Genomic DNA, 25,061 nt, shown 5'->3' on the forward strand with positions numbered 1-25,061 from the left:
TCCTCAGTTACTCTGCTTTGTCCTGTTACCTTCACAGTCCAGCTCTCTGCTTTTGCCATTACTGCTTGACTGGATGTGGGTTTCTGTGTCGCCACAACCTCCAGCTCTTAATCCAAACCCAAGATGGCACGTTCTCTTATTGATCTTTTGAATTATTCTTTCAGTCTCTATGTCATACAATAATTCTCTGATCTTGATTATTTCCTTCTTTATGCTCACTCTGGGGTTTGTTGGCTGTAGTTTCTCCAGTTTCTGAAGATGTAGGATTAGGTTGTTTATTTGAAATGTTTCTGTCTTTAAGGTAGGCCTGTATTGCTATGAACTTCCCTCTCAGGACTGCCTTCACTGTGTCCCATAGGTTTTGGACTGTTGTGTGTTCATTTTCATTTGTTGTCCAGAAACTTGTTGATTTCTTCTTTGACCTCATTATCAACCCATTCATTGTTTAATAGCATGCTATTCAGTCTCTATGAATGTGAATGTTTTTGAGTTCTTTCTATGAAGTTGGTTTCTAGTTTCAAGCCCTTGTGGTCCAAAAAAGTGCTTGTTATTATTTTAGTTTTCTTGAATTTGTTGAGGCTTGTTTTGTATCTTATCATGTGGTCTATTTCTGAAAATGTTCCATGTGCATTTGAAAAGAGTGTGTATTTTGCTTCTTTGGAATGAAAGGCTCTATATATGTCAGTTAAGTCCATTTGATCTAATGCATGATTCAGTTCCACAATATCCTTGTTGATGTTTTGTTTGGAAGATCTACCCATTGTTGACAGTGGGTGTTAAAATCCCCTACTATCAGTGTGTTGCTGTCTATATCTTTCTTGAAGTCCTCCAAGATTTTCCTTATATATTTGGGTGCTCCTATGTTGAGTGCATACAGGTTTACAATGTTTATGTCTTCTTAATGGATTCTTCCTTTGAGTATTTGAAGTGTCCTTCTGTGTCTCTTTTTATGGCCTTTGTTTTGAAATCTCTTTGTCTGACATAAGGATCGCTACCCCAACTTTTTCCTGCCCATTTCCTTAAAATATTATTTTCTATCCCTTTACTTTCAGTCTGTGTAGGCCCTTTGTTCTGAGGTAGGTCTCTTGTAGACAGCATGTGTCCGGGTCTTGTTTTCTTATCCATTCAGTTACCCTATATCTTTTGATTAAAGCATTTAAACCATTTACATTTCAAGTTATTATTGATAGGTACTTATTCATTTTTTTCCTTTTGTACCTGTGTTCCTCTCTCTTTCACTATTTTTCTTCATCTTCCTTAAACAGTCAGTCCCTTTAGCATATTTTCCAGTGCTGGTTTGGTAGAGGTGTGTTCTTTTAGACCTTTTTTTTTTTTGGCTTGGGAACTCCTTGTTTCATTTTCCATTTTAACTGAGGACCTTGCTATGTAGAGTAGTCTTGGTTGCAGGGCTTTGTTTTTCATTTCTTGCCATTCCCTTCTGGCTTTAGTATTTCTGTTAAAAAGTCAGATACTAGCCTTATCAGAGTCCCCTTATATGTTACTTATTGTCTCCCTTGCTGCCTTTAAGATTCTCTTTGTGTTTGATATTTGCCATTTTAATTGTGATGTGTCCTGGATGGGCCTCATTGGCTTTCTTGAATGGGACCCTCTTTCCTTCCTGGAATTGTGTGACTTTTTCTCTCCTCAAATTAGGGAAGTTTTCCATTGTTAGTTTTTCAAACAAGTTTTCTATTCCTTGCTCTTCTTCTCTGAGTATCCCTATTATGTGGAAATTATTATGTTTCAGTTAGTCTTGCATTCCATGAACTCCTTTTCATTTTCTTTGAGTATTTTTTTCATTTCCCTACTCTTCTTGAGAACTTTTTTCTACCTTCTCCTCCAGCTCACTAATTCTATCCCCTGCTTTATCTAGCCTGCTTTTGATTCGTTTTACTGTGTTCTTCAATTCAGAACTTGTATCTTCATTTTCTCTTGCCTCTTGTTGATAGTTTTTATGCCCTTTTTCATGCTTATGTATTTTGCAGTAAGTTCTTCAGTTTCCCTGTATTTTTTTAAAATTATTTTATTGTTTCGGTACATTTGTCTCCATTTACCTGCCACCACTCTCCCCTGCACCACTCATCCCTACCTCCCACCCTCAATCCCTCTCCACCTTGGCTTTGTCCATGTGTCCTTCACACCTGTTCCTTGGTCTAACCATTCCCCTTCCCCTCTGCACTACCTCTCTCCCTTTTTCCCTCCCTTCCATTCCTATCGGTTTCCTCTGTCTTTCAATATTGATAGTCATATTTTCCTTGCCTGCTTGCTTTGCTGGTTAGGTTCCACTTATAGGTGAGATCATATGGTATTTATTTTTCACCACCTGGCTTATTTCACTTAGCATAATGCTCTCCAGTTCCATCCATGATGTCACGAAAGGTAGTAGCTCTTTCTTTCTGCTGCGTAGTATACCATTGTGTAAATGTATCATAGTAAAAACTTTAGCTCTTTAAAACTCACTGCTAAAAGAATGAATAGTCAAGGCAAAAATTGGAGAAAATACTTGCAAATCACTTCTCTGGTAAAGAACTTATATCCAGAATATAATATTTGAAGAACTTTTGCAATAATGAAAGAACATCATACTTTTTGAAATAGGTGAAAGATTTGAATAGACATTTCACTAAAGATGATATATGAGTAGCCATTAAGCAGAAAAAGACATGGTCGATGTCATTAGTCATTAGGGAAATGCAAAATAAAAGTACAATAAGATACTGCTTCACACCTAACAGAATGCATATAATGAAAAAGATGGCTAACACCTAGTGTTGGCAATCATGCAGAAAAAGTAGAACTGGGGTGGGGATGTAAAATGATACAGACACTTTGGAAAGCAGTTTGGCAGTTATTGAAACTTCAAAGATAAATTTACCAGCAATTTCACCCTAGGAATCTACCCAAGAGAAATGAAAACATATATCCACTCAAAGACTTGCACATGAATACTCATAGGAGCTTTGTTCATAATAGCCCCAAACTGCAAACAATGCAAATGTCCATCAATAGATAATCAAAATGTGTTACAACAATACAATGGAATGAAGAGGAACAAAATACTGATATGTGCCCCAGCAAGGATGAACTTCAAAAACATTATGCTAAGTGAAAGGAGTCAGACTTAAAAGACAATATATTGTGTGATTCCATTTACATGAAATTTCCAGAAAACACAAATTTAGAGATATAAAGCAGATCACTCATTGTCTAAAGCTGGGAGTGAAAGCCAAGATTAATGCAAATTTGCTGATAGTTGCACAATTCTAAAAATTAACTGAAAGTCACGAATTTTTCTCTTGTCTTGAGTGGATGTCATGGTATATAATGATATCTCAGTAAAATTTCAAAAAAGTGAATAAGAAATCACATATTTTTAATCTTTCTATATTTAAATTTACCACTTGCAGGCCTCAGTCTCTTACTGGCTCCTTTTTATTTTTTTAATTTGGCTCTTTTCTATGTTTTCGTCTGTAATTTTGTTCTACATGCTTTGTTTTGATGATTTACCTACTCTTAAGTCTTCAATTGTCACCTCAATTCCTAAAGTACTACATCTCCTACTACACTATATCTGCAGCCCAGATACACTTCCCATACTCTAAAGTGGCAGTTAATATGTTTATTGAACAAATCCCACTCAATATTCTATAGATACTTCAATATTAATTCATTTGAAATGGTCCTCGTTATCTTCACCTCCACCATCAATCCTATTGTTCCTTTTAAATATTTACCCTTGTTACAGTGTCTATATTTAAGTATAAATTCTTCCTAACACTAGCATAACTTTATCAGATCCTAAATATTTTAAAAATTTTATTGAAGTTAAAGTTCTTAACCAAGTAAGACTGTGGTACTTTTGGTTTCTATTTTTATTAATAAGAGCAGTAGTTATTAACTTGATATTTTAGTGTATACTGTATGTGGCGCTATTTTTTTACTCTCTTATCCCTAGACTTAGTGGTGAATAAAATAATTTCCCTGTAATCTAGAGTTTACAGTCTAGTGATGAAGACAAATACATAGAAAACAAATGTGAAATGCTAGCATCTTATCTCTAGTATAAGAAATCCAAGACATTATATCCTGGAGTAGACAATAGGGAACATGTTTTCCAAATTTGTATGCTTCCCTCACTCCAAGGAAAAATCTCTGATTAACAGATCAGAGATCTTTAACAGATTAACAGATTAGGGGTCTTTATCAATCAGAAAATGTTTAGAATTTGATGGTTGAAAATGACATTTTAATTTTCATTTTCTAGATAACTAAATAGATTGACCATATTTTCCTGTTAATGAGTCTTTTCAATTTATTCTTTCATGAATTATCTTTCATACTCATTCCCATTTTTCTTTGCATAATCTCTTTTCTCATTAATTGGTAAGAGTTCTGGTTGCATTGTAGTTTAAGCCATACAACCTCCTGGTCAAAGGCCAGGCATGAATAGGGGAAGCCTTTCTGGGAGGAGTCAATGCCCCACGTCAGTGTTGGGTCAAGGCTAGGTCAGGGTGGGGCATTCTGGGGTTAAAGGTTGCCGGTGGTTGAGGTCGACCCAGGGACGGGTGGGGGCCAGGGTCAGAGCCAGGTTTAAATGGGAGTAAGGCCAGAGTCAGGGCGGGGTCAGGGCTGGGGTCAGGTTGAGGTCAGGCCGAGATCAGTGGCCCTGATGATGGACACCGAGGCGCCGACCCACCCAGGCTTATGCCGGACAGTGTCCCTGCTCTGGTTATTGCTGCTACCGCCCTTGGCCACCTCAAGACAGCAACGGTCCCCATCCACGGCCACTCCTGCCCCGGTTCCCGGCGAGACATTGGAGAGCTGTGCCCCCGCCTCCTCTGTTCAGCGGTTGGCCCCAGGAGTCCGAGGTGCATGGGTGGCACTGGGCGGGGTAAATAAGAGACACTACAGGGCTGGGGAGCTGGAGTGTGGACAGGACCCAGTGCGCAGCGTCACCCAAATCTCATGTCCTCTCTGTCCTCTCCTACACTAGCAACCCAGAGACCACTCAGCACAAGTCGGTCTCAGGTGCTTACTCCACTCCTGGGGCTTCTGGTGGGAACTGCCTCATGACCTGGGGGTGGGGCCGCGGAACGGTCGCTGGGTGGGTTAGAGCACCAGGACTGATGAATGAATGGCCCTGAGTTGAGCCCAGGCGTCCTAGTCCTCTTCCTGAAACCTAAGCACAAGCTCTGGACAAGGACTTACCTCTCAGAGTGCCTGGTGCACCCCTGCACCCCATCTTTCCCTAGGATGTGAATCCTAGAACCAGAGTTATAATCATAGCCCATTCCCTCTTTTTTTTTTATTTTTAAACTACAGTTGATATTCAATATATTATTTTATATTAGCTTCAGTTGTACAGAATAGTGGTTAGATATTTGTGTAATTTATGAAATAATTCCTCAGTACATTTAGTACCCACCTGATATCATATATTGTTATTACATTATTGGCTATATTCCCTGTGCTGTATTTTGCATCCTTGTGACTATTTTGTAACTACCAATTTGTAGTTTTTAATCTCTTCGCTGTATTTACCCAGTCTTCCCAAACCCCTACTCAACTAGCAACCATCAGTTTCTTCTCTGTAGGAGTGTGTTTTTGTTTAGTTTGTTTATTTTATTTTTTATATTTCACATATAAGTGAAATCATATAATATTTGTCTTTGTCTGACTTATTTCACTTAGTATAATACCCTGTAGGTCCACCCATGTTGTCACGAATGGTAAGATTTCATTCTTTCTAATGGCCAAGTAACATTCCATAGTATAAAATATTTGTACCACCTCTTTATCCAATCATCTATTCGTGGCACTTGGGTTGTTTCCATATATCGGCCATTGTAAGTAGTGCTGCAGTAAACATAGGGATATATATTCAAATTAGTGTTTTGGATAGTTTTTGGATAAATACCCAGAAGTGGGATTACTATGTCATAAGGTAGAACTATTTTTAATTTTTTTAGGTCCTTCCATACTGTTTTTCCATAGTAGCTGCACCAATTAGCAGTCCCAAAAACAATGAAAGAGGGTTCCCTTTCTCTGCATTCTGGCCTTCAGTTGTTGTTTGTTGATATAATGATGGTAACCATTCTGATAGGTGTGAGGTAATATCTCATTGTAGTTTGAATTTGCATTCGTCTAATGATTAGTAACATAGGGATTCTTTTCATATGTCTATTGGCCATCTGCATGTCCTTTCTGGAGAAATGTCTATTTGGATCTGCTGCCCATTTTTTAATTGGATTATTCAGTGTTTTGATTTTAAGATGTATGAGTTCTTTATAAACTTTGAATGTTAACACCTTAGTGATGTATCACTGGTGAATATCTCTTTTTGTTTTGTTGATCATTTTCTTTGCCATGCAATAACTTTTTAGTTTGATATAGTAAATGTGTGTATATTTCCTTTTGCTGCCTTTTCCCAAGGAGATATATAAAAAAAAAAAATCACTAAAAGCAATGTCAGTTTCTTGCCTTTGTTTTCTTCTAGGTTTTTTGTGGTTTCAGCTCTTACATTTCAATCTTTAAACCATGTTAAGTTTATTCTTGTATATGGTATAAGAAGGTGGTCTAGTTTCTTTCTTTCTTTCTTTCTTTCTTTCTTTCTTTCTTTCTTTCGTTCTTTCTTTCTTTCTTTTTCTTTCTTTTTCTTGTATGCACATGTCCAGTTTTTCCAACACCAATTCTTAAATAGACTGTATTTACCCCATTTTATATTCTTGCCTTCTTTTCATAGATTAGTTGACCATATAGGTGTGGGTTTTGGGCTTTTTATTCTGTTGCATTGACCTGTGTGTCTGTTCTTATGGTAATATCATGCAGTTTGATTACTATAACCTTGTAGCACAGTTTGATATCAGGTAGCTTGATACTTCCAACTTTCCTCTTCTTTCACAAGGCCTTTTCTGGTTACATTTAAATTATAGAATTATTTGTTCTAGTTCTACAAAAAAATGCCATTGGTATTTTGATAGGGGTGGCAATGAATCTATAGACTGCTTTGGGTAACATAGACATTTAAATGACATTAATTCTTTCTATCCATGAACATAATATATGCTTCCATTTGTTTGTATATTCTTTAATTTCTTTCTTTGAAATTATAATTTTTGATGTCTTATAATTTTTTGAGTATGGGTCTTTTGACTCCTTGGTTAGATTTATTCCTAGGTATTTCTTGACACAATTTTAAAGGCATTGTTTTCTTAATTTCTTTCTGATAATTCATTATTGATATATAAAAATGCAATCAATTTTAACTTTAATTTTGTATCTTGTTATTTTATTCAATTTATCTATCAGTTCTAGTAGATTTTTCATGGAATCTTTAGAGTTCTCTCTATATAGTATTATGTCATCTTCAAATGATAACTGTTTTACTTCTTCCTTTCCAATTTTTATTCCCTGTAGCTCTTTTTTTTGTTTGATTGCTGTGGCTAGGACTTCTTATACTATGTTGAATAGAAGTGATGAAAGAGGACACCCTTGTCTTGTTTCTGATCTAAGGAAAATGCTTTTTACTTTTCACTGTTGACTATGATGTTAGCTGTGTGTTCATCACATATGGCCTTGTATATATTGAGGTATGTTTCCTCTATTCTAACTTTATCTAACATAAGTGGATGCTGGATTTTGTCAAATTCTTTTTCTAAATCTATTAATATGATGATTTTTATCCTTCATTTTATTTATGTGGTATATCACATTAGTTGACTCGCATATAGTTAACCGAGTAATAAATCTTACTTGATCATGCTATATGGTCCTTTTGATGTATTGCTGAATCCAGTTTACTAATATTTTGTTGAGAATATTTACATCTTTGTTTATGAGGGATATTGGCTTACAGTTTTCTCTTTTTGTAATGCCATTGGTTTTGGAATCAAGGTAATTCTATAAATAAAATAAAATAAAATAAACATAAATAAAATGAGTTTGGGAGCCTTCTTTCCTCTTGAAGTTTTGGAATTTTTTGAGAAACATAGGTGTTAATTCTTCTTTGGATGTTTAGTAAAATTTACCAGTGAAGCCACCTGGTTGAGATTTTCGTTTGTTTTTATTTTTTAAATTATTATTTTGATTCATCCATTCAGATATTATGTTTCTTCTTGATTCAGTCTTGAAAGATTGCAGATTGCTAGGAATTTATCCATTTCTTCTGATTGTCCAAAGTGTTGGCCTATAATTGTTTTTAGTATGTTCTTAAAATCCTTTGTATTTCTTATCTTGTATTTCTTATCTTGGTTTCACTGATGTTTTGTATTTTTTTAAAGTCTATTATATTTATTTATGCTCTGACTGTTATTATGTTCTTCCCTCTGCTCATGTTGGACTTTGTTTGTTGTTCTTATTCTAGTTCTTTTAGGTGTAAAGTTATATTCTTTATTTGACCTTTTTCTTATTTCTTGAAATAGACCCATATTGCTATGAGTTTCCTTCTTAGAACTGCTTTTACTATGTTCCATAGATTTGGGGTCATTGTGTTTCACTTTCTTTTGTCTCAAGGTATCTTTTGATTTCTTCCTTGACCTTATTGTTAACACATTCACTGTTTAGCAGCATGTTATTTAGCCACCATGTGTTTGTTTTTCACTTTTCTTCCTGTAATTACTTTGTAGTTTTGTACTTTTGTGGTTGGAAAAGATGCTTGATATAATTTAAATCTTCTTAAATTCATTCAGACTCTTTTTGTGTTCTAACATGTGGTCTATCCTATAAAATATTACATGTGCGCTTGAAAAGAATGTATATTCTGCTGCTTTGCAGTGAAAAGGTCCAAAAATATCAATTAAAGGCATCTGGTCTAATGTGTCATTTAAAGCTGCTGTTTCTTGTTGATTTTCTGTCTGGATTATCTATCCATTAATATCAATAGGTATTAAAGTCCCCTGGAATTACTGTATTATTTCCAATCTCTTACTTTATGTCCCTAAGTATTTGCTTTATAAATTTTGGAGCTCCACTGGTGTCACCCCTCTTCTTTCAGAAATGTAAAATCTTGAGTCAAAGAGGGGGAGCAAATTTCCCCAGGTCACATAACACCAGACTCATGCCTGTGAACCTGTCTGTCTGAGGTACAGTGGTGAGGTGGAGGGGCACAGCATGGCAGATTGTTATCCTCTGAGGCCTTTAGTTCTTTGATCTTCAGAGTAGACATAGCATGTGCTATAGAGGGAAATAATGTCTGTGATATGCCCAGTCCTTGGCAGGCCCACTCATGGATATCTTTCTCACACCAGATGCTGCTCTGAGCTTCCGTGGCCACCCTTGTTTCCTCTTGCCCTACCCTATGGGGCTTGCTCACCTGGGGTCTGCTGTCCAGTCTTTGGCAGCAGCCAGTAAAGGCAGAGTCCAGGCAGTCCTATGATTTTGGCCAGGCAACTTGACCCTTGGCCTTGTTTTCCCCATCTGTGAGGTAGAAAAGGGCCTCTCTGGTAATGGCATTTGGGATACTGCTGGTGTCTCTAACATAAGCCGGGGTTGTCTCTACAGTGTGTGGGAAGCCCAAGGTGATGGGGAAGATCTATGGTGGCCAGGACGTGGTCCCTGGCCAGTGGCCATGGCAGGCCAGCCTGCTCTACCGAAACTTGCACATCTGCGGAGCTGTCCTCATCGACTCCTGCTGGCTGGTTTCCACTGCCCACTGCTTTCTCAAGTGAGTCCTCCTTCCTGGGGCTCCAGCAGATTGGCTGGTAGGGGAGGAGGATGCAGGGAAAGAGGAAAAGATGGGTGACAAGTGTTCCATGCCAGTTTCTCTGGGCTTTGCTCTGATGCAGTCTGTGGCCTTCAAATACATGTCATTCCTTCCTTTGACCTCCATCCCCTCAACATGGAATGATTTTCCTACTAACCTTACCAGATCCTCCTCATCCTTCATCCTCAGTCCCTGTGTCTGTCCCCCAGGAGATTGGCAGTGTCCATCCAAGCTTCCATGCACTGTAGACTGTCTGTTTGCTACCTCGGACCACAGCTTCTCCTCAGTGTGCTCTTATTCCTGAGTATCAGAATCTATATAGGGACCTGGGGCTGCAATGACAAGCAGCAGCTGAGCAATTCTCATTACTTTAGCAAAAACTGCATGCCTGGGATGAGCTGTGGTGCCAGGTTATGTGTGACCTTAGAGAGTGACATGGCCACTTAGGAGTCTCAACTCCTTCAGCCCTTCTGGGTCAGGCTCAATGCCTAGCTTCTAAACAGACAAGAAAAAGCCTCAAGGAAGCTAGGCATCACAGCCTTAGTCAGGAAGTTGGGGTTCATTTCCAACTGGCTTTGAGAGCCCAGAATCTTACTGATGTCTTCTCTGTGCCACATTCCATGTGAGCCCCTCTGTGGCATAGGGGGAGGCAAGACCCTACCTTGCTGTGCCTCCATTCTGTCAGGAAATAAAGACCAATATGGGGTGGGAAGGGCCAAAGGGAGATGTAGGGAGGTCAGGAGATGGGCTGTGTTCCAGCTGATGTGGAGCAAGAGGCGCTGGCCTGAGAGGAAGGGTTTTCCAGGTACATGAGCCATGTGAAAAAAGTCAGGAAAGCGGGAATTTTATCACACATGTTCAGGGATCAAGGTGGGGTTTTGTTTTCTGCATTCATTTGCTCATCTAACACATCTTTTGTGAGTGCTTATAACCAAGTGAATAAACAGCCCTTGGGCAAGAAGGTGCTTGAAGAAAGGAGGGGCAGGAAAAGTGTTGGAACCAGGAGGAAGGTCATAGGAGGATTTGGGATTGGTCAGGTTAAAGCTACAGTTGAGCCAGAACTCCTCTTGTGTACAGTCCAGAGGCCCCACCAAAGACCCCTCTAGCATTAGATATCTGTTCCTTCAGTTCTAGGGTGCGATGGGGAAGCCATGTGTCAGGAGGGTGTGAGGAGACTATCAATCAGCCTCAAGAAAGAGAGGCTCCTGACAGTTAAGGAAGACAAAATCTGCCTGCACCATGTGGGACAGGAGGCTCACAAGGGTGTGGACAGTTAGACAAGGATGCAGGGAGAGAGAACTGGCCCAAATACTCAGAGATGATGGTGACAGTTGGCCCTTCCTCCTCCAGCAAATCCCATTCCCCAGAGGACTACCAGATTCTGTTGGGAAGCACCCAGCTGTACCAGCACACCCAGCACACCTGGAAGATGTCAGTGAACCGGATTATTATGCACCCAGACTTTGAGAAGTTCCACCCTTTCGGAAGTGACATAGCCATGTTGCAGCTGCACCTGCCTGTGAATTTCACCTCCTACATTAGTCCTGCCTGCCTCCCAACCCCTGGAATGCAGCTGCCCAGTCACTCATCCTGCTGGATAACTGGCTGGGGGATGCTCAGCGAGGACAGTGAGGGGGTGTGGGAGAGGTGGGTGGGTGAAAGCAGGGAGGGGTATGAGGGGAAGTAGGGTGGAGGAGAGGAGTGGGAAGGAGAGAAGAATAGCTCAGGTTGAAAGGTCCCCATGCAAAGAGACCACTGGTCTTTGCCCCTTTATGCCTCATTTCCAGAGGACTGGACAATTCTAGTTCTAGTTCTGAAAAGTATGTAATTTTAAAGCATTAGAATTCCTTAAGTTGAAGGCTGTGAAAGTCTGGGACTTTGACTTTTGAAATCAAGAATCTGGAGTCTTACAGTCTTCATGGTTCCAAGGTTTTAATCATCCATGGATCTGAGATGCCTTGATTCAATTCAAAGTTTATGATTGGAGCTTGGCCCATTCCAGGCCACTGCCAAACACCCTGATTTCCCATTTCTAGAGAAGATGCTTGGGAAAAGTGAAAAGAAAACATCTTTATGGCTTCTGACCCTTGAACCTACATGATCAAATTAGACCTCATTTTGGTAAATTGTCTACTTCATAGGCTCATTTGGTGAACTGAATAACACAGAAAAAAAAAACATTTGTTATTTTTTATCTTGAAGGAAGAAATGTAGGCAAAGACTTATGGACAAAAGTGTTTATTAAAGAAAAGAGTGTTAATGGTTTGGAGAAATGCTCATTATGTACAGGAAAAAAATAACATATATTTGTAGTTATTTGTAGGGTCATAGTTTAGTATGGTGTTTCTCAACAGAGGTGGTACAGACATTTTGAACAGACCATGTCTTCATTGGGTGTGAGATACTAGCATCCCTGGCCCTTGCTTACTATGTTTCAGGAACTCCCCCTAATCATAGGACAACCAGGGCCTCAACATATTTATTCTCTCTCTCTCTCTCTCTCTCTCTCTCTCTCTCTCTCTCTCTCTCTCTCTCACACACACACACACACACACACGCACACAGAAGCTGGTTCTTCCTTGAGTGTGGGAACCACATCTCACTTGTTTTAATATTACAATCTGTGCCACAGGGCCTGGCACTTGTTAGGTACCTCACTATTGCCACTCTGGTTCAATAGACTAATTTTTCTTGCCTGGACCTCCAGGTTGGTCTCCCAGCTCCCACTCTATGTTCTCTGCTTTAGTTTCCACATAGCTGTCTGTTTGCATTAAAACAAGTCATGCCACTTCCCCACTCAGCACTCTAAGTGCCTTGTCATATGTGTTTAGAAAACAGTCCAACCTCTATACCTTATAGAAACTCCTGCATGACATTGGCTCCAATCCCTCTCTGTCTTATCTCCTACTGCATCCCTCATGCATGCCACCCCAGTTACCAGGTGGTCTCTTCTCTGCCTTAAACATCCCAAGTTCATCCTCACCTCAGGGTCTGGACCTTGACTCTCTTCTCTGCCCATAATCTTTACATGACTCATTTCTACATTACATTTACAACTCAGCTCCTCCTCTGAGAAGTTTTACTTGATTGTGTGAGCTAAAATATACAGTCCCAGTATCACATCTTCCTGTTTTATTTCCTTCACACTCACTACTTATTAAATGTAAAATCATTGTATTTATATCACTTACCATATCTCCCCCAATTAAAGCATTCTCCTGTATCATTAGTGTTTAGAAGATGATGACCACAGAGATAGATAAGTAGATGAGTGGCTGGGAGAAAGGACGGATTGGGGGTATAGGTGAGAGAATGTGTGGGTGGAAGGAAGATGGATGGGTGGGTGGGTGGCCAGATGGCAGGAAGATGGATGGAAGGGGAAGACATATTGATAGATGAAGAAAATGGGTAGGAGAGTGGTACAGGGATGGATGAAAAGGTGGGTGATGGACAAATGGATGGAAGAATGAGTGGATAAGTGAAGGTATGAGGAAATATGGGTAGATGGGTGGAGGAATTAATAGATGGAAGAGTGGGAAAGTTAAGGATAGACAAATGGAGAATGGGAGTGGATGGAATGGTCATGAAAAGGGTAGGTGGGTTGGTGAATGGTTGCTAAGCCCCAGTGCATGGCATGTGTCAATGAGATTTGTCCCTTTTCTTTGTGCAATGGAAGATGTATGGTCTACTGTTATGACAGAGGTAGAGAATGGGATGAGTTTGAAAACCTTTGAGAAACAGAAGAGGAGCTAATTTGCTATAGTAGCAGACTGAAACCATGTTGAAAGCTCAGGTGTGCTGAGAAAATTCCATGTTTAGGGGGCAGTGGTGAGCAGTAAGACAGAGTTGGGGCCCAGAGTAGCCTGGCCTCTCCAGCTAGGCTACAGCACCCTTCACTGATCTTCTTATCCTTGCAGCACATCTACTCCCACCCTTCCATCTCCAGGAGGGCAAAGTGAATCTTATTGAGAACAAGTTCTGTAATATGTTATATGAGCAAAGACTTGGCAAAGGCAAGACCTACCCTGTGCATGAGGAGATGCTATGCTCCGGGGACTTCTTGACAGGAAAGGCCATCTGCCAAGTGAGTGAGGCCATTACTATTCTTCCCTTGACTGAGCTCAAGGCCTCAGTTTCCCCGGGGAGAGCCTGTGTTGCCTTTACTCCCTTTATGCAACCCCTAGGACTTCCTGTTTCCTTTCTTTGCATGTCTTTCCTGTGCTCCATCACTCAGCAGTGTCCCCCAGGCTAGTCCCTTCCTAAGCCCACCCCCCATGATGGTGTCTGCTGGGAGGAATCACAAACAACACCTATTTTTAGGCATATTTTAAACTTTTTATTGAAGTATAATATACATTCAAAAGAGTATATGACAGAGTATATAATTACTAAGTACATAGTTTAATGAACATTCACATACTGACACATGTGACCTGTTCCCCAGATTTCCCACTCATACCTTTTCATCTCACTAACACTTCAGGGAACTACTATCTTCACTTTTAAAAAATTGTTGTTCAAGTACAGTAGTCTCCATTTTTATGCCACAACTTTCCCCCACCCCAGCCACCCCCACCTCCCACCCTCAATCCTTACTCACTTTGGCTTTGTCTATGGGTCCTTTATGCATGTTCCTTGATGACCTTTCCCCTTCTTTCCCCCATTATTCCCCTCCCCACTCCTCTGGTTACTGTCAGTTAGTTCTTTATTTCAATGTCACTGCTCATATTTTGTTTCCTTGTTTGTTTTGTTTGATTAGGTTCCACTTTAGGTAAGATCATATGGTATTAACTTTTAACACCTTAGATTAGATTATGAATTTTCTACAAGCATTCCCAGTTGGCCATCTTTTGTGTCTTTTTTAAAATTATATTTTATTGATTATTCTATTACAGTAGTCCCAATTTTTCCTCCTTTGCCCCACTCCACCCAGCACCCCTACTCCCTCAGGCAACACCCACATGGTTGTTCAGGTCCATGGGTCATGCATAGGTTCTTTGGCTACTCGATTTCTTATACTGTACTTATCCCCATGGCTATTATATATATCTATTGCTACTTCTTAATCCCCTAACCTCTTCACGCATTCCCCCACATACACCTCCCATCTGGCAACCCTCAAAATCCTCTCTGTTTTCATGATTCTCTCCCTGTTCTTCTTGTTTGCTTAGTTTGTTTTTTAGGTTCAATTGTTGATACATATGTATTTATTGTAATTTTATTGTTCATAGTTTTGATCTTCTTTTTCTCAAATAAGTCCTTTTAACATTTCATATAATAATGATTTGGTGATGATGAACTCCTTTAGTTTTTTCTTGTCTGGGAAGTTCTTTTTCTGCACTTTGGTTCTAAATGATAGCTTTTCTGGGGAGAGCAATTTTAGCTGTAGGTCCGTGCTTTTCATGACTTTGAATATTCCTTGCCACACCCTTCTAGCCTGCAAAATTTCTTTTGAGAAATTTTGAGAAATCAGCTGACAGTCTTATGGGAACTCCAGGTAGGTAACTAATTTCTTTTCTCTTGCTGCTTTTAAGATTTTCTCTTTATCTTTAACCTTTGGCATTTTAATTATAATGTGTCTTGGTGTGGGCTTCTTTGCTTCCATCTTGTTTCGGACTCTGTGCTTCCTGGACTTGCATATCTATTTTCTTTAACTAATTAGGGCAGTTTTCTTTCATTATTTTTTCAAACAGATTTCCAGTTTCTTACTCTGTCTCTTCTTCTGGAACCCCTATGATGAGAATGTTGGAATGCTTGAAGTTGTCCCAGAGGCTTCCTATACTTCCTCATTTGGGGGGTTTCTTTTTTCTTCTTGTTGCTCTTTGCTTCCTTATACTCCATTTCACTGATTTGATTCTCAGCTTCACTTCATTTCTGACTGGATCTTTTCTATGCTGTTGAGGTCCTCGTTAAGTTCCTTGGGCATCCTTACAGCCAGTGTTTTGAACTCTGCATATCATGTGATAGATTGCTTATATCCATTTTGTTTAGTTTTTATTCTAGAGTTTTGATCTGTCCTTTCTTTTGGGCCATGTTTCTTTGTCTCCTCATTTTGGCAGCCTCTCTGTGTTTGTTTCCATGTATTAGGTAGAGCTGCTATGACTCCCTGTCTTGGCAGCATCACCTAATGTAGTATGTGTCCTATAGAGTCCAGTGGCACAGCCTCCTCTATTACCCAAGCTGGGTACTTGAGGCATGCCTTTCATATGGACTGAGTACACCCTCTTCTTATAGTTTGAGCCCTGGTTGCTGTTGGCAGGTCAGTGAGGAGGATTTACCCAGGCCAGTCAGCTGCAAGGATTGGGTGTGACCGCTGACCACCAACCTCCATCCTCTATGGAGGATCAGTTGTGCAGGGGTATGGTGGTGGTGTTCCAACATGGTCTGTAGCTGTCCAGTGGGTGTGTGGGCTCTGGGGTTTCCCAAGTGATGCAGGACAAGGTCAAATCCCACCTGCGTTTTGCCTGGGTCCACCAAGCATGAGCTATAAAGCAATATGAAATGGCTGCTACTTGTGCTGGACTTGGAGATTCCCAGGCAAGATGAAGCCAAGCTGTGAATCTGTGCTAGCTGCTACCAGTGTCTGGTCTGGGGCCACTTTGCAAAAGGTACCAAGGCTGGGGGCCTACTGAGGCAGGCTATTGCTTGTTTGCTAGGATTTAGGAAGTTGTGAGCATGAGCCAAGATAGCCACTCATATGGAAAAGCCATGGTTAACAGTTTGAGTGTGCCTGTAAGTTGAGTGGGATGGAGTCTCAGGGGATCTCCAGGGTGGGGCAAAAAACATTAGCCAGGTTGATGGAGTCTGAGATATGGCATCCACCTCTCACGTCTGTGGCTATGTGAGGCAAGGGCTCAGTAAACAGACAATGACTTCTGCCCTCTTTCTCATCTGGGAGAAAGTTATCCCTCAACTCCCACTTTGATGCCAGATGCTTCAGTTCTTCCCTGTGTGCCACTGGTATCTTTCAGGCTGCTACCCTAGTTCTGTAGTTCAGAGGGAGTGAGTATGAGTAAGTCTATATTTGAGTTCTTCAATAGGAAATGCTTAAGACTCCAGAAGTTTCTTCTACTGACTCAATCTTCACTGGTTTTTGCAGTCAAAATTTATGGGGACTTATCTTCCTGACACTGGAAATGTCTACTGGGGGAACAAGTATGGGGCTGGGACTCCTCACTCCTGAGATAGCCCTCCTGAATTTTTATCCACCACATGTGGATATGGGACCAGCCCATTCCATGTATCTGCCTGTATTACAACTCTGGATGGATGTGGTTTCTATAATTCTGTAGTTGTCAGGCTTCCATTCAACTTGTTTTCTGACAGTTCTGAGTGATGTTTGTTCTACATTTTAGTTGTAATTTTGATGTGGTTGTGTCAGGAGGAGAGCCATGGTTGCATAGGCCACCATCTTGACTGGAAGAGATGGCCACCTGTTTGTCTTAAAATTATGTTTGTAATACCATGCAAACATCACATGTGGTTATAGTTGGTTCATTCTCACAGCTCTATAGGACTCTATCACGTGAATTGTATTCTATGATCACTTCTGCTCTTGATGGATATTTTAGTAGTTTCCAAGCTTTTTATTTTATTCCATTTCCAAGTGTTTCATAAATTTTATATTTTATTTCACAGAAGTCCATGAGTAGAATTTTTGAAATCACAGGTATGTGATGTTCAGCTTTGGTTGATATCACCAAACATGTCCAAAGTGGTGGCACCAATTCCACTCCCTCCAGCAGTGGATGGGTTTATATATTTACCAGCACTCAGCTCTTTCCAAGTGTTCTTATTTTGGTGGATATATAATAATATTTATTGTGGTTTTAATTTTCATTTTCCTGGTGGCTAATTAAGTATGTTTTCATATGTTTATTGGCATTAGATATCTTTTTCTGTAACATTTTCTTTCAAGTTTTTCCCCTCCCATTTTTCTGTTGGATTCTTTTTCTTTTAGGAGCTGTTGGTATATTTGTATGTTCTGGATATGAGTCCACTGTTGGACATATGGATTATGAATATCTGTTTTCACTCTTTGTATTGTCCCAGTTTACAGGTGTGCATATAGGCCCAGAGAGGAAAAGTGGCTAGACTAGTAAGGCAGCACAGTCTGACCTGGTGTTCTAACACCAAGCTCCAACCCAACTCCATAGTACCCCCAGGGCCCAGCCTCCTGAGCTGGCTTTGGTGCTCTGAGCTCTTGCATGGATGGTGCCATGGAGGAGAGGGAGAGTGTTAGGGCCCTGGGGTCAGGCACAGTGCTCTATGACAAGTCTCTACCCTGTGACCTCGGGTAGCCTCATCACCTTCGGAGTAGATGTCCTCCTTCACAGTGTGGCTTTCGGTGGCTTTCTTTGTCGGATTGTTGAAAGGATGGTGGAGAGGGTTGAAGAGTGTTTCTCAAATTCTTGTCCACTTGGAACCTAAGAAGGTGACCTTATTTGGAAATAGGGTCTTTGCAGTCATGATTAGTTAAGAATCTTGACATGAAACCATTCTGAATTTACAGTAGATCCCGAATTTAATGACTGGTGTTCTTATAAGAAGAGGGAAAGACACAGAGACTATTGATTTCAGACTTCTGGCCTCCAGAACTGTGAGAAAATAAATTTCTTTTATTTTTGTAAGCCACCCAGTTTCTGGTGATGGGTTATGGCAGCCCCAGGAAAGGCAGACAGGAAGGATGAGATGCATCTGGCCTATGGGAAGGCCTTGTGGACAGCTGTTTCCCTTACTTTCCAGTAGACTGCTGAGCCAGAGGGTGGAAGCTTGACCATCTTCCCTCCTGGTAGAAGACAGACACAGGTTTCTTAGCTCCCAGTCCATAGCTAATAGTATGGACCTGCTGGCTATCTGACCTGGCCCATCCTCTTCACAGAGCTAGCTGCACCCAGAGGTGGAGAAAAGGGCTCAGCCTCTGAGTCCCTCTTTGGCTGTCACATTAGATCTCCCTTCCAGCTTGTCCTACACCTTCTCCTGCAAAGGCCATGCCATGGAGTGCAGGGACAGTGCATTTTGTTTGCCACTTGACCATGCTCCTCCTCCAGTTTCTTCCCAGGCTGAGGACACAAATGACCTGGACACCTGGGGTCCTTCTTCCTCCCTTAGTCATTCTCTCACCACAGCCTGTACTTGGGATTTCCTCTGAACTCATCTCCTAGAATCATCTTTACCCTCTACTTTTGGGCTCCCTTCTCCCCCCTTGAACTGTCCCTCCTCTTACATGGGACACACAGAAACAGCACTGAGGAGAGTCAGAGCCACAGGATGAATTGCAGCTCAGACTATGGGGCAGGACAGATCTGGTTCCAGTCTTCAATCTGTTGTTTACTGGTTCTGTGACGTTAGCTGTTTCCTCACCCATGAACTGGGGTTGCTAACACTCTTCTCTTCATAAGTTTCCTTTAGAAAATTTAACACAGTGCCTCACATTTAGTAGGTGGTTAACAAGTGCTGGCTGTTCTCTGTAGCCTGCCACCCTCTATTTGAGTTGTCCTTGAACTTCTGGGTCTGTGTTACACCCATCCTCTCACCAAAAGTAGAATTCACTGCCCCACCCCACTGCGTATGCCTGTACACATGAGTGTGCCTACACGCACACGCACACACACACGCGCGCATACACAAAATTTGCTCTGTCTTTATGCTGGTGGGAACCACAACTCACTTTGCATGGGATATGTGAGTGCTGATGTTTTCTCTGCCTTCTGAGAGCTTCCCTGGAGCCAGGAGGCTGTTGGAGCTTTTTCCATCTGTTCCAGACTGGCCCAGAAGACATTGTCATTTTGGTAACCACATAGTTCACCTGCGTGAATTGCTAAGGCCTGGAGTGAACAGGGACAACTGCTCCAGGCAGGCACCAGGCCTTTCCCTGGCCTCAAATGACTGGGGGTGGGTACACTGTGGGGAAAGCCATGGGCACTGCAACTGGAAACCACTGAAGGGAAGAGCTGCAGCAATGATGGTGCAGCCTCATTGTCCCAATGTATGAGTTTGTTGAAGCTGTTGTGACAGATCACTTCAAACAGGGTGGTTAAAACAACAGACATTTATTATCTTATATTTCTAGAGGCCCAAAGTAAAACATCAAGGTGTGGGCAGGGCTGGTTCCCTCTGGGCTCTAGGGCAGAATGTTTCCTTGCTTTTTCCGGCTTCTAGAGGCTTCCCACATTCCTTGGTTCTTGGTTCCTTCCTACGTCCTTGAAAGGTATCATTTCAGCCTCTGCTTCTCTCATCACATCACCTTCTCTGACTCTGATCTTCTTCCTCCCTTTTTCCTCATGGGGGCCCTTGGGATTACACTGGGTTCTCCTAGATGATCCATGATAATCTTCCTATTTCAAATCCTCATCTTGAAACTGCAAATTGCAAACTGCCTTTTGCCACATAAGGTAACATAATCATGGGTTCCAGGGATGAGAATGTGCATCTTTGGGGGCCACAACATAAACCATTCTCCCTCCAAGCCACCCTTCCCCAGTCCTCCCTGTCAGCTGGAGAACTTGCTTCTTACTTCACCAAGAACACTGGAGTAGTCTGACTAGCACCTGCCCATCTTCACCCCCAGCCATAAGGCCCTGCATCCCCTATACTTCACCCTGAATCTCTTCTGAGCCTCATGTCCAGCTGACCCCTCCTGGAGTACTGGGCACTCAGAGGCTCTCCTGCTCCTTGTCCTCTGTCTCTCCCTTTCATGACTGCTGTGTAAACTTATAGCAGCAATCTCCTCCTGCTCCTGCCCAGTTTTTCTGCCTCTCTTCCCAAAAGACTGCTCTGACAGTAGAGTCTCTTTGACTGCTCCACCCAAGTGTGTCCCTACCATGCCACCAAAGCCGTGTAGCCCATGTCCCCACCAGTCTGGTCTTGCAGAGCAAGGTTTTCTTGAGCCCTCTGCTCACTCGGCATGTCAGGAAGTCTCACTCCCATTTCCTGGGACCCAAACTCCACAGTTGCTCCACTCTGCTCTTGGTCCCCTCCCCACCCACCATGAAATGCTGGAGATCCCAGGGCTCCATGCTCAGCTTGCTCCCTTCTTTCTCTGCATCTTCTGCCTGGTTGGTGAGGAAGGCTCAGATTTGACAGGTCCCATTGGCGCCTCCTTCAAAATATTATCCCAAGTCTGACTGTTCCTCAGCACCCTGGCCACTCCTTTACCAATAATCTCTCACCTCTGTCCAGTGGCCACCTCCTGACTGGTCTTTAATTCATACTCAGGACTGTCCATTCTCTGCAGTGCACCAGTGATCCACCTAAACAGATCAGGTCACCCCTTTGCACCTACCCCCTGAGTACAGTTCTCCATGAGGGGAAAACCCAAACCCCCAGCCATAAGGTCTTGTGACCCACAACCTCTTTGCCCCCCTAGCTCCCTGCATGGCCCCCTCACTGCTCTTCTTCCCATCCACCTGTCGAGTCCCCTCTGCTCCTGAATCAGAAGGGTAGGTTGTTTCCTGTTTGGAGTCTCAGCTCAGAAAAGTCTTATGACATCATCAGACGAGATACCCTCCCTGACCTTTTCCCTTCCATGTCTTGTTTCCATGTGTCTCACCTGACCATGATGGACTAATTGGCTTGTTTATAAAGCACAATGAGGGACAAGCCTTGTCTTCTCACCCCTATGCTCCCAAGTACAGAGGTTGCCTTGGGTGCTCCCTATGCAGGTTGGATGGGTGGGTGTGGCCACTGCTTCCATACCCCACCAAGGACGAGACCATCCCTTTGATCAGTGAAATGAGGGGACTTCCAATTTGGTGGTCCTTGCCAAATAGCATCTCAAGACTTCAGTTGCCCCCAGGATGTTTCTGGAGACCCCTGCTTATTCCCCTAGCAATGCAGGCTGCCTCCACCATGGGTCAACCTGGGCATTTTCTAAAGAACCTGAGAGCAAACCAGAAGCCTAAATGATTGAAAAAGGAAGAGGACCCAGATAGGGTTAGGCTACTGCAGCTCAAGGTGTGGCAGGAGCTGGGGATTGTTGGAGGCTTCAGCTGGCCAGGTCTGCTCACAGACCAGCCCTCCTGGGCTTTGTCAATGTAGCTGTCCCCTAATGGCCTTGGGCAGTGTCTTGTCCAGGGCCACTGGGCCCTCCCTGGGTGCAGGAGCAGAGTGGGGTCTACATACTAATAGATGTAGATCCAGGATCTTCCTGAGGGTCTACCAGAAGCTCTTTAAACTACAATGTCAGTGCCCACCAGGGTGACTTTGATGGGGTCTGCAGTGGGACATTAATACCTGGACTTCCACAGGGGTCACCCTAGTGTGGCCTGGACAGTGGAGACTCACAAGCCCCACCTGGCTACTTGGTGTCTTGCACTTTGTCATCCCACTAACTCTCCTCTCTTTCTTAGGGTGATTCCGGGAGCCCCCTCGTCTGTGACCTCCTCAATGCCTGGGTTCTGGTAGGGCTGGCCAGCTGGGGCTTGGACTGCCGGCACCCCATCTACCCCAGTGTGTTCACCAGTGTCACCTACTTCTCTGACTGGATCAACGAGATCCAGAGGCTCACACCTCCTCCTGATGCCACAGCTGCTCTTCCTCAGACCCCATTTCCACACCCACCTCTGCAGGCTAAAGGCTCTCCTGGGCCTGGCACAGCCTTCATGTCTACACAGACCTGGCTCTCACTGCTGTCTGTGCTCAGGGCCCAGTGGCAGGTCCTGCAGTGACATGCTGAGCTCTTCTGCTCCTGCAGTGATCTGCCAAGCTCCTCTGTTTCTGCTGTCTGCCTCAGGCCCTAGTCTCCATGCCTCCCCTCCCCCAGCCCCACCAGCTCTCAGTGGTTCCTTCTCCTTGGCTTTCTTGTCCTCAGCTGCCACCCCCTTCCAACCAAGCCTGAAAAAAACAAAACAAAAACAAATAAAAGATTCATTCACCTCCTGTACTGGGACCCCTTGCCCCTCCCTGCACCGTAGTACACATCCCTCCCCTTGGTGTCAGTCATTTGGCTCTTTGGGCAAGGGAGCAGGGCCTGGCAAGGAGATTGTCCCAGAAGGAAGGCAGGGATGAGACATTGAGGGAGCCAGCCCAGGAGCTGGGAGAGAACAGGGTATCTTCACTCACAGACTGTGCTCCTGCTGTGGGGCACATGCAGGCTTTCAGAGGGAGTGTATCAGTCATTGTGGGCTGCTATAAACAAATACCACAGCCTGTTAAGAAACAGGAATTTATCACCTCACAGATGTATAGGCTGAAAGTTCAAGGTCAAGGTGGGAGCAGAGTTAGTTTATTGTAAGGCCTCTCTCCTTGACTTGTAGATGGTTACCTTTCCCTGCGTCCTCATGTAATTCTCCCTCTGTATGTGTCTTTGTCCTAATGTCCTCTTCCTTTAAGGACATCAGTCATATTGGATTAGAGCCCACTCTAATGACTCATTTTAACTTAATCACCCCATTAAATACCCTATCTCCAAATACAGTCACATTTTGAGGTGCTGGAGGCTAGGACTCCAACATATGGATTTTAGGAAATGCAATTCAGCCCATAACTGGAAGTAAGACATCTTGCCAGATATATGCAGTGCAGTGGAACAAGAGCCTTCCAAAATATAGAGAAATGTCACTCATGGGGTTTGGAGGGAAAAAAACTGACTCCCAGTGGAGGTGGAGGGACATTCCTAAGACAATTGAACTAGACTAGGGTCCATGGCCCAAACCAGGAGGAAGAGGGCTCTGATCTGTGGTATAGTGGGCTCTCAGATGGTAAGAGCAGTCTGGGAGAGTGAGTCAGAAGCAGACGGAGGGGGCTAAATGCCAGACTTAAAGCTGAGGTTCAGGCCAGCAGCCCTCAGACCTTTGCTTCTAGAGTTGACTACCAGCACCTTCCCCACCTGTCCCCATGATCCCACTCTCCCAATCTGAAGAGACTCAACCCACTTCCCACCTCCATGGCCCTCAACCCCATGTGAAACTGTTCCCTCTGTCCAAAGCCATAAGCTACCCTTCTCCGTGGTGTCCACATACTCTCCGCAGTTGGACCTTGGTGTCACCTTTTCAGTTAAGCTAAACCAGAACTTAGAGGCCAAGCAATAGCCTTGAAACAATGTCCTAGGTCATCTTTCCTGCCACTCTGCCTGACACAGGGCCCTTTTTCAGCCATCAGGAGCCAAGCAGGCATCACAGTGCACCCAGCACAGCCCTCAGAACCCCTGAGAAAGAGGGAAAGCTTTCATTTAGTGCATGTCCAGTATGGACCGGATGCCATTCAAAAGATGCAGTGCAAATTCTTTCCAACTCTGGGATTTCCCAGATATCCTGGGCCTTCACCAGTAGGTGGTCACAAATGGGCTTACATGCTCATTAATACTGAGATCTCACTGGCTTGAACCAGGAACTTGAACCAGAACTCCCTTCCCAAGATAATCTTGGGAGGCCTCAAAAACCATCTTCCCAGTGTCCATAGTTGTAAGGACATTTCTGGTAGTCCTGTCTCTGGCTGTCCCTCTGGCTGAAGCTCCACCAGAGTGTCACCACTATGCGTAGCTGTGCACCCACCACCAAAGTCAGCCCTTAAGAGCTCATCCATTTCTGGAAGGAAGAGGATGTTCATCCTCTTCCTTGGTGCCAAACTCAGTTAGTAGGTTTCTGGAAGCGTGGCTCAGGCCCCTAGATGTCAGTGAGTTACTGGGACAGCAAGTAGCCAAACACATTCTCTGGTTTACATAATAAAACTTCCTAAGGAGCTGAAAATGTTATATGTTTTGATGTAATCTAGGTGGTGTTTTCACAGGAAAAAATTCATGTGAAAAGTCACTGAGCTGTACACTTAAGATTTGCGATTTTTACTTTCTATAAATTGTACCTCAAATAAGCTACAAAAATTTTAAAATAATATGCATTTATCTATAACCACTGATGGTTTTAATACATGTCTGTAAATTATTAGATACTCTTCCCTTCAAAATATGGAGATTAATTTTCCTCCCTTTGAATAAATAGAAGTGGTGCTATGTTACTTTTGAGGCTAGGTCCTAACAGTAGTGTAGCTTTCACCTGGCTCCTCTGTCCCAAAACATTTGCTTTTTGAGAAGGCATCACCATGTCACAGAGACAGCCTTGCAGAGGAGCATTCAGAGTGGGAAACTGAGGGCTCATACCAAAAGCCTGTAGCAACTTGCAGCCATGTAAGTTGGCGAATATACACATAGTTCTTCCAGCCCATCAAGCCCTCAGATCCCCAAAGCTGTCACCAGCTTTCTCTCTCTCTTTCTCTCTCTTTCTTCTTTCCTTCTTTCTTTCCTTCCTTCCTTTCTTTCTCTCTCTTTCTTTCTCTTTCTTTTCTTTCTCTTTCTTTTTTTCTTTCATTTTAGAGAGTGGAAGGGAGGGAGAAAAAAAGGGAGAGAAACATCGATATACAAGAGAAA

The 25,061-nt window shown here is 42.7% G+C and overlaps 1 protein-coding gene across 1 annotated transcript; it reads left to right on the plus strand.

The window, feature by feature from the left end:
* The first annotated feature begins 4,672 nt into the window (after positions 1 to 4,672).
* On the plus strand, positions 4,673 to 22,368 carry LOC129082266 (putative serine protease 47). Its single transcript, XM_054587939.1, has 5 exons — positions 4,673 to 4,868; positions 9,481 to 9,661; positions 11,051 to 11,328; positions 13,618 to 13,784; positions 22,051 to 22,368. Exons 1-5 carry the CDS (start codon positions 4,673 to 4,675, stop codon positions 22,366 to 22,368), a joined length of 1,140 nt encoding a protein of 379 aa, XP_054443914.1.
* Positions 22,369 to 25,061: the final 2,693 nt, after the last annotated feature.

This window comes from Pteronotus mesoamericanus, unplaced genomic scaffold (assembly GCF_021234165.1).
Source record: "Pteronotus mesoamericanus isolate MK-2021 breed Mesoamerican mustached bat unplaced genomic scaffold, CSHL_Meso_final scaffold_125, whole genome shotgun sequence".
Lineage (NCBI taxonomy): Eukaryota > Metazoa > Chordata > Mammalia > Chiroptera > Mormoopidae > Pteronotus > Pteronotus mesoamericanus.